Source organism: Pithys albifrons, chromosome 20 (genome assembly GCF_047495875.1).
Source record: "Pithys albifrons albifrons isolate INPA30051 chromosome 20, PitAlb_v1, whole genome shotgun sequence".
NCBI lineage: Eukaryota > Metazoa > Chordata > Aves > Passeriformes > Thamnophilidae > Pithys > Pithys albifrons.
The window spans coordinates 7,013,695-7,028,558 of record NC_092477.1 but is presented as its reverse complement, the minus strand read 5'-3'; the positions used below and the strand labels follow the sequence as shown (position 1 = coordinate 7,028,558).

At 41.0% G+C, this 14,864-nt stretch overlaps 1 protein-coding gene across 4 annotated transcripts in view; it reads left to right on the top strand.

Annotated features, from left to right (window-relative positions):
- The window catches only part of CDK5RAP2 (CDK5 regulatory subunit associated protein 2), a 70,303-nt gene extending 57,401 nt beyond the window's left edge, over positions 1-12,902 (top strand). For all 4 annotated transcript variants that reach the window (XM_071574297.1, XM_071574298.1, XM_071574296.1 and 1 more), the window contains 9 exons: positions 34-223; positions 435-556; positions 1,884-2,132; positions 3,158-3,247; positions 3,657-3,916; positions 6,134-6,280; positions 8,165-8,303; positions 11,316-11,362; positions 12,249-12,902. In XM_071574297.1, the coding sequence (XP_071430398.1) occupies positions 34-223; positions 435-556; positions 1,884-2,132; positions 3,158-3,247; positions 3,657-3,916; positions 6,134-6,280; positions 8,165-8,303; positions 11,316-11,362; positions 12,249-12,308 (1,304 nt within the window). In that variant the 3' untranslated portion in view covers positions 12,309-12,902. The remainder of the gene's footprint in view (positions 1-33; positions 224-434; positions 557-1,883; positions 2,133-3,157; positions 3,248-3,656; positions 3,917-6,133; positions 6,281-8,164; positions 8,304-11,315; positions 11,363-12,248) is intronic.
- Positions 12,903-14,864: the final 1,962 nt, after the last annotated feature.

Genomic DNA, 14,864 nt, shown 5'->3' with positions numbered 1-14,864 from the left:
GTTACAGATACCTTGTGTTTCTTCTTGTTTCAGATAAACAAAAGGAAAATGAAAAGTTAAGAGAATCTCTTTCTAAAAAGAATGCAATCATTGAGCATCTTCAGGAGGATCATGAGTGCATCAAGAAGGAAAACGAGAAGTTGCAAAAACAAATTTGCCAAAAGGAAGATGAAATCAGATACCTGACATGTCAGATTTACAGCAGTCGTAATGAATTGAACAGGTATTGATTCTGCCCACATTTAAACAGTCGTTTAGAGAAGAAGATTGTCAGTGTGACAAGCACGTGTTTAGCCATAGGCATTAACATTAATGAGGTGCATGGATATATTCAAAAGGCAAGGGAAGCATTATGGACAGAAAGAGGAATGGATTTTAGATTTTGGGAAAAAAAAAGAAAAGAATTTAACTCAGCTGTTTCTTGGGACTAACAGGTTACAGACAGAAATTAATGTAAAGCAACATCAGATCTCTGAGAGTGAGAAGTTACTGCAGTCGCTGCGGACTGAGATCAAGGTGTATGAAAAGATGGAAGAAGCAAGAAGGAAGAGGACAGGTATATAAATGCACTCTTGGCTCTTCCCTTTGCACCCCTTCCCTCTGAATATGATCTTGTCAAAGAACAGTAGGGCTGGGTCACCATTTCTTTGCTTCTACTTGTGTCTGCTGTGCAAAGAGAGCTGACAACTTGCTGATCAAATGCTGCCTTTTTACTTGGTGTCACTGCAAGGCTGAGATGTGTGACATGTTGACTACACCCCCCAAGTTTCCTTTATCTTTTTAGCTAAGCTAAAAACAAGAATTGAAGATTTAGTGGCTCAGGCTGGATAAGCTTCATGGGGATCTTAGATATTTACTTGTCATCTAAATACCTGCTGCTGTGTCCTCACAGGTCCTGCTTACTCAGGTACCTTGTGCTTTGTCTTGGCTGAAGGTGAGGGTATGGCTTCTCCCTGGGGCTGGGAGAAGTGCTGGCACTGCTTTCTGAACGAGCTGTTTAATAATTTCTCATCCACTTTGCTGTCACCAAAGATGAGAGGAGGACTGAAGCTCACCTGAGTTCTTCCTACCCCTTGTAAGGGAGCTGTACCACCTGTGTGCTGAAGTGAAAGGGTGGAATGCTGTTCATTCCTGCATACCCCTTTCAGATCCAACAAAATCCCTATTGGACCTTCTTGTAAAAGTTGATTTTTAATCCCTGTTTCTCTTATATGCTCTGCTGCCACTGGATTTCCTGCCTGGCTGCAGCAGAAGAGCCCTGTTGGCACAAGGCTTTAAGCCAGAGTTGGCTCAGGGTGGAAAAGATTCTCCTTGTGGAACTGGTGATGCCATCAGGGAGTACCAGCACCCTCCTCGGGCAGCTGAGCCCTTTCCCACTGGCTGATGAGTTTGATCTCAGCAGGAAAGAATTGTTTGTGTGCTGATCTCCTTTTATGAAAAGGCAAACACAGTCCTTGCTTTTTTTCAAGGTTCAGATTTGCTCCCCTGGTTGCCAGGTGATCACTACTTTCTGTGTATAAAATTTAACTCCCATTTCTACTTCCTTTGCACTCTGAGATCACCCCATTCCTTTTTCTTTCCCCAAACTGTGCATTACTGAGCTTCAAATTTTGTAAATCCTATTCATTCTCTTTTTATAACAGTTGTTAGCTCTTGGCATGAGACTTAGTGGCTTTTAAGTGCAAATTGAAAAATAATTTTCAGCTCTTTAAATCTTTCAAGGTTAGAAGCAATTAAGACATGTTTTTTTGTTTATCTTAATGCTGTTTGTAGTTAATTCTTAGTATTGAGGATAACACTGGCTATAACTTACTAGCTGAGCATTCTAGTGGCTAATACTTTTAAATTGTTAAAGGTGTTTAAAATTTTTAAAATTGTCTCAGATCCCAGATGTGATACCTCAGAAGAATTCCGAAAAGATCAGAATAATCCACTTGACTTACACGAACTCTTGACTGAAATCCAGAGTCTGCGAGTCCAGCTGGAAAGAAGCATCGAGACCAACAAGTCCTTGCATGAGAAGTTAGAGGAACAGCTTTCAAAAGGAAAGAGAGAACAAGTGGAATCAGTGTCAGCTGTTAATATCAACTGTCTTCTCAAGCAAGGATCTCAGCACTGTGCAGGAGTGAATGGTACTGTGCTTTATGTGCTTTTGTTGCCCTGTAGAACCTGTGCCTTGCTCTTTAAAGATGCTCTGAAAGCCTTATACAACATCAGCTGCTCTCAAATCCCCTTCCTCTCAGAGCTGTTAGTGCAGGGGTGTGAAGTGCACACTGCACTGTCTTAGAGCCTCCAGCTTCCTTTTCCTTCAAGGAAAGCATTTGCAGAGTCTTTGGGATAGGAGGATGCCTGCAATAAATTGCTATAAATTTTGCTTATCCAGGGGTTCTATTTTCACTCCAGAGCTCTGCAGTGTTTGCTAAGGGTGAGTTTGTGTTACTCAAGAATGATCAATAAGTGCACTAAGTGGGCTCTGGATAAATCAGTTGTCCCCTTCTTGCCCTTGAGGAATATTTTACCTTTATTTCAATCACTGCTAAGTGATGCTGTTTTAGCAAATGAAGGGAAATGTAATGTTTACTCTCAGGGTTAGGTCATTGTTCCAGTATAAATGTACAGGGGATACAGAGGGCATGGGAATCTTCTTCCTTACTGCTTAAAGAGCTCTGCATAGTAACAGCTTTCCACACATTCAGCATAAAGCCACATGGACCAGAAAAACTCCTTGGAATGTCAACAGCTGACACTTGTTAGCTTTTTAGATATGCTGTCTTTACTCATAGGTGCTTAGGGAATTTGAAGAGGGTGTTAGGGACAATCTTTAGCCTGGTACTGTGGAGAGTGTCATAGTTCTTGTGGAGTTAATGGGAGGCTTACATTTGTTATTAAAATACGCTCATCAGGATGTATTTTAGATTTTTCTACTATGATGTGATTTTGGGACATATATAGAGCTTTGGATAGATGCTAAAATATAAGGGTAGGTAAATACTGGAAGATGCATGGCATAATAGTAGAAAATTAGCTATTTTTCCCTGTTTCCCGAGTCTAAGTGCAGCATCAGCAATAAAAGGAACAGAAGCAGAGCTAGGAAGTATTTTTAATGCACATAAACATCTACTGATAGAGTTTTCCTTCTTCCTTTGTATATATATAGAAAATGTTTGCAGATGCCCTGCTGCCAGCAGAAACATTTGTGAGCAGCAGAAGCAGAGGAGTGGACACTGCATTTCACTGGGTAAACCAGGTACATCCAAGTGTACTTTAAGTGTCTGTTACGACCCTGAGATTAGCTCAGTTGTCTAGTGCTAATAATGCCAAGCTTGTGGGTTCAGTCCCTGTATGAGACATTCACTTTGGTCCCTTCCAACTCAGAATATTCTATGATTCTCTAAATGTCAGTACCAATACCACAGACTTGCTGTTTAAGAGAAATCTAGTGTAAATTATATAGGCCTGCCCAGAGCAGGGGTGGATTCCCCATCCCTGGAGGTTTTTAAACTGAGATTGGCTGTGGCACTGAGTGCCATGATCTGGTAAAGGGACTGGAGTTGGACCAAGGGTTGGACTTGAAGATCTTGGAGGTCTTTTCCAACCCAATCGATTCTACAATTCTATGATTCTATAAAAAGAATGCCACTATTTTTCTGTCCCAGGTACTCTGCCAGCCCCTAAGGGTGACTCAGACAATGCTTCCCAGTGCAGCAGCACCTCCTGCTCCAGCACCACGTGCACCCCTCGCCTGGTGCCCGGGCACGGCGTGTGGGCAGACAAGAACGGGCGCCACGTGCTCGGGCTCATCGAGGACTACGAGGCCCTGAGGAAGCAGATCACAGAGGGGCAGCAGGTCCTGGCAGAGATGGACATTTCTCTGAGAGACATCACTGGTACGAAGCTGCAGGAGCCTGGAGTGAAGGTGAGCAGGGAAAGCTGCAAGAGGAGGGTGGATTTCTAGAAGCAGCAGGTTTATTGTGCAGCAGGCAGTGAATAACTCAGGACACCTCAACCTGGACAGTCCAAGTCTCATCTAGATGCAGGCAATTATTTGTGATTCTGAGTTAATGAGGCTGCAGATAAATTAGTTAATTCTGGTGCTTTAAGCAATCTTACTTTTACTTGCAACTGTAAATGAGGTAAAACTACTTGCTTTAATATGAAAATTGGTGTTTGTTATACTGGAAATGATAAAAAGGCTGAATAAAAGCAACAGCAGAAAACCCCAGGTAAAAGTTTAAAATACTTAATGAAGGCTGAAAGTAGGGGTGTATAAAAATAAATTAAGGTTAAGAATAATTGAGATTTTCTTGTAATGAAGGTTTGAGATAAATGCAGGAAATATGAGACAATTAAAAGAAATGTGATATAGAGCTGAGAGAGTTCCCCTGTACATTAATGATTGATATATGCTAATGAGGGTTGTTTCATATTACATTCCTACTCAGGGAAGCTTTTTAATGTTTTTCCCCTTCATGGTATCAATTGAACATTGTAGCAATATAGTGACTAGTCCAGAAACTTTGAATTTCTCATTAATGATCAAATATTGTCATCTGGAACACGGTGTATCATCCTTTCTGCATCCTGTGACACAGTGAGAGCAAGTCATGATGCTCTTGCTGTAATCTTAAACATCACCAATGAAATGTTTGTGCTGTCTTGCATAATGTCCGTCCTTTTCCTGCAGAATCAGAAGAACTACTTAGTGTTTATTTCTGCTCCTTTTTTCTTATGTAATATTGCTCATTTCTGGACACAGTTAATGATGGCATATTTTGGGTGGACTGAAAAGATAAATTTGCCTACAAGCTTCAATTAAAAAGAAGGGACACTCTGTACATGTCTGTGGCATCTAATGAAGAACTAAGAAACTTAAACCCCAACAGGAAAGGCTTGGAACAGGCATTGGAAACAACAGCCAGTGGTAAAAATAATGAACCACTGGCATGGAGGGTGCTCAGAGACACTGGAGGCAATTTTAAGAATAGATTATGCCAGTGTTTGAAAATTCCATGTAATGCTTTCCTGCCTTGGAGTGGGAAAGGAAACTAAGTGACTAATGAAGGTCCTTTTCACCCCTATGATTTATGATAATATATAAATTGTAAAAGTCATTCTCGCTGTTCTTCAAAGACCAGAAGGTCTTCACTGCAGGGATAAATTTGTGCTGCTTGTTTTTGCAGTTATAATTAGTGAAGCTATTGAAGGTGCAGCCTTCAACAATTCTGAAATTCTTTTTGTGGTATCTTATGTGTGCTCACCCAGGAAAATGATGCCTGAATGACAGTTAAGACTCTCTGAAGTATCATATATTTCCAAATGACCTAGTTAACATACTGATAATGACTGAAAAAGTAATCTCTCTAAGTTTTTAACTTGTTTTGTTGGTGTAAAGATAAAAGCAGTAAGAGTCACAATTTGCAGTTTCCTATCAAGCTTTACATCAGTGAATTTTCAGACTACTTAGCAAATGGGATGTTTTATGTGACAGGAGGATTCTGGTTAGATAACAATGCTAATAAATATTCAGACTCTATCCTGCATGGGGCAGGAACTGCAAATGCTTTTCTTTCATTACCCTTCCCCCTTCTGTAGCACCATTGCTTTGGCAATTCATTTGCTTCCCTCGCATTCTCTCCCTCCTTTATTTCACATTTATGCAATTTCTTCAATTTGGTTTTCTCATCTGTCAGCAGAGGAAAACATTTTATGTGTGTCCTGATGGTTATTTTAGCATTAAATGGAACAGTTTAAAGGGTCTGCTAAGGAGAAACATCTATATTGCTTAAACTGATGTCTGTAATCATTGACTTTCAAATAACATGACACAAAATGCAAATGGAGAAAGAAGAGAGTTGCCAACTGTTACCATGTGGCAGAGCAAATCTAGTAAATATAATCTATTGTTAATCATGGTTATTGATTAGGATAAATCCCCTCCCTCCCTGAAATTCTCAGATAATGCATAATTCAGCAGCCTTTGTTAACTAACAAATTAGTTTTTATGGCACACAATGACTGTGTACATTATCTTAAATATGAAATCACACCAACTGGATTAAAGCCATTCATTAAAGCTGCATTTTCATAATGTTTTAAGTATAAAATATAACATGTCTCTACTCCTATGATACAGGTACCAGACCAGGCCTCCCTGCATGGCTTTTCCACGAATACTCACACAGTACAGCAGATTTTAGAAGAGGCTGCACGTTTACTGAAGCTCCTCTGGAGAGTTTCCCTGCCCCTGAAAGCTGCACATGGTGCTGCTCAGGGCACTCAGGTACTGCTGGGTTCCACTGGCCTTTGTTGGCTTGGAGGGTTCTTTGGAACTGTGGAAATGTGTCATGGCAGATGGACCAGTTACAAACATGGCATTTGGGAAGACCTTTTGAAAATCCTGAACCCAGGCTGCCCAGGGTGTGGATTTAGGCTGAGTGTGTGTTGGCTTCCTGTCCTGAGCATTCTGTGTGCCCAGCTGTTAATTTACAGCATACTTTATATTAAAGATGTAATCTCTAACCCTGCCACAGGATAGTCAGGAAACCCAGACAGGTGGCAAATGTTCTACTTCCACAAGAAAAGGTTTGGATTCCCTGTTGTTTGAGCCAAATTTAATTTCATTATGTGTATACCAGTAAGAACAGAAACATCAGCAACTTTGATGTAATCTCAGCTACAAAATGTTGTTGATGCCAAAGCAGTAAAAGAGAATGCTTTTGTAGAAGTGTGACAAAACCTCAAGACAAGTTTTATAACATTTTAACTAAAAAGGATTGCACTATGCAAATGAATGAAAGTAAACTAAATGAGGAATGAATTATTTCTACTGTCAGAATACCACCACTCAGCAATGAAACTGTTGCAAACTCTGGCTTTAAAATAAATCCAAAGTGTTTTCATGTAGGTTTCTGTTTGTGTTTTTTAAGGGAAGTGGGATATTCCTCAAAAAAGCTCAAACTTTAGGAAAATTAACATTTTATATATAATACCTTAACATTTTTGGTGGTATTTTCTGGCATCCTTATAGAGAATCACAAAAGCAGAAGGATTTGGCTGTCTGATATATTCACTGATGTTTCAGCTCTATATTTGGAATGTCTTGGCAAGTGTGTGTGGTTCCATTTTTACCCTTCTGAGTGTAATCATATAGACAGCTCCATGTTGGGCTGGATGGCAACACCTGAACATTCCTCACACACACTCACAGGGCTCTCAGTACATGGGTGCTGCATCTAAACCTTGATTTGGATCAGTCACTTAGGAGAATCTGACCTTAATGTGTGTGGGCATCTGAGTTCCCAGGATGCAACTAATTAGAGCCCAATGGAATCTTTTCTAGAGCTTCTTATCCAGCATCCTGAGATCTTAAGGGTATTAGATTGCTTCTGATGTCTTAAATTCAGTCTATGAAAGAATGTCTCTTGAAGCTTGATTCTAAAAGATACTGAGCATTCACTGCCCTCTCTGCAGCCCCACAGGAGTTGTGAGGAATCAGTTCTGCAGAGCTAAACACTGAGGGCAGATTCCAGAGACACATTATTAACAAGTGGCACAACATTAAAAATGTGCAAGCCTAACTTTGCACAAGGATCCAAACTGGTGACACTGTCAGATGTGCCAGGGCTACTCAGCATCCTGTTTTACAAGTTACTAACCATAACTTGGTTGGAACTGCTGAAAACTGAACCTTAATAACGATACTGTGTAATAGTTTTGCAATTAAACCATCCTGTTCAAATGTCCAGTGCCTTTTATCCATTTGATGAAAGCAGCATCAACTGTTAACAGAGCACTGGAGAAGGAGGCTGAAGTTCTGAACCCACAGACAGGACACTTGCTGATCCCATGGCACTGCCCTTCCTTAACTTTTCTAGTTTAGAAACAAAAATAGGCACTGGTGTTAAGACTTTCCTCTGACTAGCAGAAAAATCATTTGCACTGAAAGCCAGCTAAGAATTGTAATTGTCTCTTGACAGATGTCACAGAATCTTACGTGCCATCAGGGGTGTGAGTGAGGAAGGACAGGACTGTGATCTTTCACTCCTTTAAGTTGCTCATACTCTCAGGAAGTTTGAGGGTACTTGTACAAAAGTATTGAGCAATTCCCAATGTATTAGAAAGTATTTTATATTATAGTTTAATATATTTTCTTCTCTTAATTTAGGATGAAGGAATGAAAGCAGAAATATTTCGATTACGTAAGAAACTGTCTGAGCAAGAGAAGAAGTTGCACAGCACAGTGAAACGCTTGCACTCCACAAACCAGCTGAAGGAAAACATGGAGAAAGTCATCATTAACCAGTGTAAGTGTGTGCTTTGTTGATGATTCTTACTTTATTTTTGTAGTCTGCAGCCATTACAATTGGCATTCCCTTGTGCACTCTCAGCTGATGGTGACAAAACAGCTCAAGAGGTCCAGGCTGTGCCAGACTGATGGAGCCTCGTTCCAGTGCAAAGAAGTTGCTCAAAGTACAAAAGGCTGCAGAGAATGTCATGGGAAGCAGTTCATGGTTTTACACACACCACTGACAACGTGTCAATCTATGCAGCTGTCACTAATTGCCACTTGAGCTATTGCATTTTGGATACTACTTTTTCTGTCTTACAACAGTTCTGGACAGAGGCAAAGTTACTGTTACTGGAGACCTTTTCAGTCAAAGCTTTTGACCTTGTCCTTCTTAGAATTGTGATTTTTGCCTCAGTCTTAATAAACATGGAATTAGGCTTTTAGATTTTCTGAGGTACTGCCCTGCAGTAAAGATGATCTGTCAGTGCTCTGCACCAGACTGGGAAGTGCAGGAGAACAAGGCTCAGAATGAAAGAAACAAAAACTTACTATGAGTCTCTTTTTAAAGAAAAATTAGGATATGCTGTGAAATGGTATTTTACCCTTAGTAGCCCATATCTAGGAAATTATCTGAAAACATGAAAACAAGGAGACACAGGCAGTATAAGAGCTGTGTTAAGCCAGGTGTCTGTTTGGAGAGATCCATCTCTGCTGATTAGAGTTTAATCACTCACCAGAAGAGCTCTGAATGGATCTCTTCTCTACCTTCATGCCACAGCAATATGTGTATTCTGGGAGAAGGATTTAATTTTCTTCTTAAAAAAAAGAATTAAAAATCCATCCTTACCTTTTGTGAAGAAGTGAGACTGAATTAGTCTGTGCTGGAGTGGCACTTGTGTTACCAGTAATTCATCTAGACTGGGAAATGTTCCACACCATACAAAGTTATAAAAATGGCCATAATACTATATGTGACTCAAGTCATTTAAATTCAGTGTGGAGTGATAGATGTTATTTTACTCCACAGCCTGTAATTTTTATATCTAAGGTTCATATATCTCCTGCCTGCAGATTTTTGTTGTTTTAAGCATTTATGGGCTGGTTTTTGGTCACTTCTTTCAGAATTGTTACATTAAACGATGTACAAATTACTTATATGAAATCATAAATTATGTTTTGTTCAAGTTTTAAAGCTGAATAGCTCAGTTTAGGGTTGTCATATAAAAATCAAAGCTATTGTAGTATGTCTTTCCAAATAATATCCCTGGGGTAGATTTACTGGTGTGGTTCCAGTGTCGTCTGGGACACACTGGGTAATTTCAGAGCTAGGCAGGGTATAAATCAACAGAGGTTTTACCCAGATAGCCAAAATGTTCTCCCTCAGCCCCTTTACCACTGTGCAGCAAACAGCACATCTGCCCCTAATTTTGCTCCCTCTTTTCAGGGTGTTCAGCCTCATCTAAACAAGGGCTTGAGAAACTGAAACCTGCCTTTTCTGCAGCCTCTGTAGTGCAAAGTGCTGCCTGGTGAGCAGCAGCTGTGCCAGCAGAGTCACAGTCTCCAACCTCCCTTCATGGCTGAATTCAACATTTTTGGTTCAGAAAAATCTGGTTTGCCAGGTGAAATGAATTTACTAGCAGAGCTCTTACAAGCAGAGAGCACTCTGCTGTACAAAAGTGCCTGGGGATGATATTCTCTAAGTTTCATGGATTGTGGGAATTAGGGATGTCGAGTTGCCTTTGCCTTAAAGAGCAGTTTGATAAATGTTTCTGATTTGCATCTGTACACAAATTCCTGAACAAGCATATACAGCAAAACTGGGGGATCACGTGAAGCTGCTGGATTTTATCAGGTTTTGAGATTTCTTCCTTTCCCCTTTTGCTGGTAAGACAGGAAAAGCATTGCTTTCCTTTCCATAGGTGACCTTGCCTGCCTTCTTTCTCCACACATCCTGTTACCTGGCCATTCCACTGAGGATATTCAGGTTCCCTCTGTTATTTAGCTGAACATTGCTAAATATATTTAGAGGCAGAGACTGGAACATTCTTGTGGCTCAGAATCTTGTGTGTGCTTTCTCTGGCAAGAGATCTCATTGCTTATAAACCCTGTCTGAACCTCTGAACGTGGAACAATGTGGTGCCAAATTGAAGTAATTTGCCAAGGGTATAATTATCTCATGACAGCTCTACCCTTGGAGTTGTTGAGTTCTTAGTGTTGTAATGAAAAATCCTTACTATGGCTAAATTGTTTGTTTTTGAGACTGGAATATTGAATTGGTACTTGTGAGTGGTGTATTTCAGCAGTTATGGAGCTGACAGAGATTAGAGACTCACAGATTTAACTTGACATCTCTAAATACCAGTTTTGTTTAGGAGCATCCCCTCCTCCATTCACAGCTCTCCTGCTTGTCCCCACAGGGACAAAGGAGCTGGATGAGTAGAGAAAACCTGGAACCCTTCAGGAGAAGCACTGACATGATTTCTCCATGGCACAGAGAGGTTGCTTTGTCCTTGAACTGCTGGAGGATCTGGCTGACTTCTCTTGCCATCTGTCCATGGTCCCCACAACCTCTCCACTGCAGATTCTCCTCCCTACTAACTGCCCTCCCCAGCCCAAGGAGGCTACTTAAAGGATCAAACTGGAGTTAGACCCTTCACCACCTCCCCCTAAAATGAGCAGAAACCCTTCCTTTCTGCCTTAGCTGGAGGGAACCAGGAGCTCAGGACTGCAGGGGATACCTGGGATGTTACACATAGTGCTGAGCTATTCCTGTTTGACATGGAATGTTCTTGATATGGCAGAAAACCTTTAAAAACACCTTCATGGTGTTTAGATTTGGAAAGCAGATTATGGATCATAGGCCAGGAGTGGGAAATGGCATTCCAGAGGTGCCACCTCTCTGGACCTGCCCTGTGGTCCTGAGGGAATCCTCCTGTTTAGACATTGTTTAATATTTGGTCATAAGACTTGAATGCAAGGACTTTAGAGAGACTTGCAGTATTCTTTTTAATCTCCTCTTTCTTTCCAGTGGTTTTAACTCATGATGTCTTGAAGAAGGCTCGAGGAAACCTGGAAGTAAGTAAAATTTTTGCTTGTCTTTACTTCCTTGGTATATGTAAATCAGAAATCTGCATTGCTGTGTCAGGAGTGTTTTGCAGAATTAGTCTGATTTGCTTTAGGTTTGCTACCTAATCAAGTCTGTGTGACAGCAGTTTAGTATGATAAATAGTCTGCTGTGTTTGATGTCTGAATTAAGAGTTTTATGACTGACCACATAAACAGCTAAACCCTCTCCTTCCTGATGCTTCCCTGGATTAATACTCATGTCTGTCATCACCTTCCAGCAGTTTATTTTCAGATCACAGCCTGATAACCTGCCTGCTGAACAAGTTTACAAAGACACCCTTATTTAAAGCTGGAGTTTGTGTTAATAACTGGGGAGAGCTTTTATTTTTTAAATATAGACCAAACAGGCAAAGCTTTTGCAACCAGCTCTTTGCTGGTGCAAGGTATTACATTACTGGGAGTGTTGAAATAATCACCACTCAGATACAGTTTCTCCCAGAAGGTTCAGACTTTGCTCCTAGAAGGATGTAATACACTTCTTGACTGCTAAATCCCATCCTTCTCCTCACACCACTCTACTCTGAATGACTGTACAATTCCCAGCCCCTCCTTGACTTTTCCTCTAACCTTTTCTGTGCCTCCCTTCTCCCTCACCCCCATCAGTGCCTCCTTCAGCATTTCCCTGTGCAGCTGCTGTGCTGTTGGCTCAGCCCTACCTGAGCTGGAAAATGATGACATAAAACAGTCTTTCTGCTTACAAAAGTCTTATCACTTTAATTTGAAGATCTGCTGAACACAGAAGCTCCTATTTGCAGATCCCTGTGCAGCAGAATGGGGACAAATTGTGGGCATTAAAGTACTGAACAATAATAGAAATTACGACTTTTCCAACCAGGTCCCACCAGCTGAGAATCAAAAATCTCCTTCCTACACCAGCAAAAAGAGGATTCTCTAAAGGAGAAAGTTCTGCTAACAAAGACTGGTCCTGGAGTTGTTTGCTTCATGCTGCCTTACTATTTATTGATGTAAAAATATTTGTTCAGCTCCTTTAATGGAATCGGCCATTGACCAAAAAAAGAAAAAAAGGGCAAAAAAGACTTATTTTGGTAAATAACTTATTTAACATTTTCTGTAATGTAAAGATGGTTTTTAATATTTATTATAGAAGCAAGGTACTGTGGGTATTGAAGAAAAATCCAGATTTTTTTAAAGTTGGCACGTTTGGAATTTTATATTTGTACTTGTCGTGTTTTAAACTTGTTGTTATAGTCAAACAGGTCCTGAAAGAATCAAGAATGTGATCCACCTTCCATTGTTTCTCTACTGCTAAAAGAATGTAGGTTAAAAAACCCCAACTGATTCTGCCAGTTGTCATTGTTTTGTAGAAATGTGAAAGATGTTCAATATTTTAAAGCATTTTAACCATCCCTGGAAGATTCTTCTGGAAGCTGCCTGATGCTGTGCTTTCTTACTGTCCTGTTAGGATCTTAGATTGATGCTGTGTCTGAAAATGTTACATAGAATCAGACAATTAAAATGAAAACTACTCCCACATGTGTTTGTGTTATTTTGTTTAAAATTTCAGACTTGGAGCATTACTGAAAACACTGGAAAATAATTTAGTGTAACACTAACATGACCACCATGTAGTGATTTTTAGTTACAAAACTAAACTTGGTGCTGCAATCATGGTTTTATTGAACTAATTTCATAGAATCCCAGAATGGTTTGGGTTGGAAGGGACCTTAAAACTCATCTCATCCCCCCCCTCCCTGCCATGGGCAGGGACACCTCCCACCAGCCCAGGTTGCTCCAAGTTCCATCCAACCTGGCCTCGGACACTTCCAGGGATGAGGCAGCCACAGCTTCTCTGGGCCCCCTGTGCCAGGGCCTGCCCACCCTCACAGGGAAGAATTTTATCCTAATATCCAGCCTGACCCTCCTCTCTGTCAGTCTGAATCCATTCCCCTTTGTTCTGTTACATATAAATAGTCCCTTTCCATCTTTCTTGTCAGCTCCCTTCAGGTACTGGAATGCCACACTTAGGTCACCCCAAAGCTTCTCTTCTCCAGGCTGAACACTCCCAATTCCCTCAGCCTTTCCTCATGGGACAGGTCACAGGTAATCTGGTCCTTGGCACTGGGGATGGTCTCTCACATTCACATTCCACATTTTCACACAACCACCATTGTGCATGTGAGTTTTTACTGGAGAAAACCAAGCTCAAGCCCTGCATTTCCCCAGTGCCCCTTTGTGTTCCCTGCTGTGACCTGCTTTTCAAGGATACAGAGGGATTTAGTGGGAGGTCCCACCGCCTTCCAGGAGATGTCATGCTCTGTCCCTTGGGTATCCCAACCTGCAGTCCAGGTTATCCTGGACCTCCCTGTGGCACCTTCTGGTCCATCCCGGGCTGTGCAGGCTCAGCCCAACCCGGCGTTGCCTTTCTGTGCCAGAAGGGGGAGCCAAACCCATTCGCCTGGATTCGGGGAAAGATGCCAGGAAAATGGGCAAAGTTAAAAATAAACTTTGCAAATTGGAAAAAGGGGTGAGGTAAGGGAAGGAGCGTGCAGTCAAACTTGTTCTTCAGTCTCTTCACACATTATTGTCCTCACAGCTCACTAAAAACGTCAAGTTAATTTTACTAAGTAGCTAAATTATAGACACTCAGCTGTAATCAGAATCCGCTATACATTTCAACTTTCAGAATTAATCATCCTACGTTTCTGAGTTATAACACCTGAAGGAAACAGCTGTACAGCTATATATAGCACTCCCATGCCTCTTGGTCTTCTTGCAGCCTTTTTCTCCCCCCACACCATCTGTACTTAAAAATAAATAAAGAAGGAGGTTAAATGTTTCCCTTTCCTGAGATGATTTGCCACTTAGTTCTTAATGGTCCCTGCTGTGCTCTCTCAGAGCTCTTCCCCTGACCCCTTTTTCCTTCTGATGGGCTCTGATTGCTGCACCAGGTTCACAGCAGAGCAAACACCTGGGCAGGTCCAGGGGACACAGTCACCACTGAGACTGGAGAGAAAAACCTGTAGTTCTTATCATTATCTCCTTAAAAACAGATGATCCAACAAGATCAAAGTATTTCATCTTAATGAGAAGTGCCTCTTAACCACACACAATTTACTGGGCCGGTTTAAAAATAATTAGAAAAAAAAAACCAAACCAAAACAAAAACCGTGAATAAAAGCTCACCAGATGGAGGCTGCAGAAGACAAAGCTTACAGAGTGTTAAACTTTGTTCCCATTAAACAAAATTAAATTTTCCTTTAAAAATAATTATGCAGGAGAAAAATAAGCAGCATAAGCAAATGGAATTAAAGGAGGGGCTCATTTGCTTAGTGAGTTCCTGCCTGTACGTTCATTATATGTGCAAGGTGATTGGAAACATTGCTGAGAGAGTAGTTCAGGGACGAGCATTGGAGAGGGTGAGGGGAGACCTGCTGGTATTACCTGTGACCTTGAACCTCTCTGCTCATTTCCCAGACTCACAGGACATAAA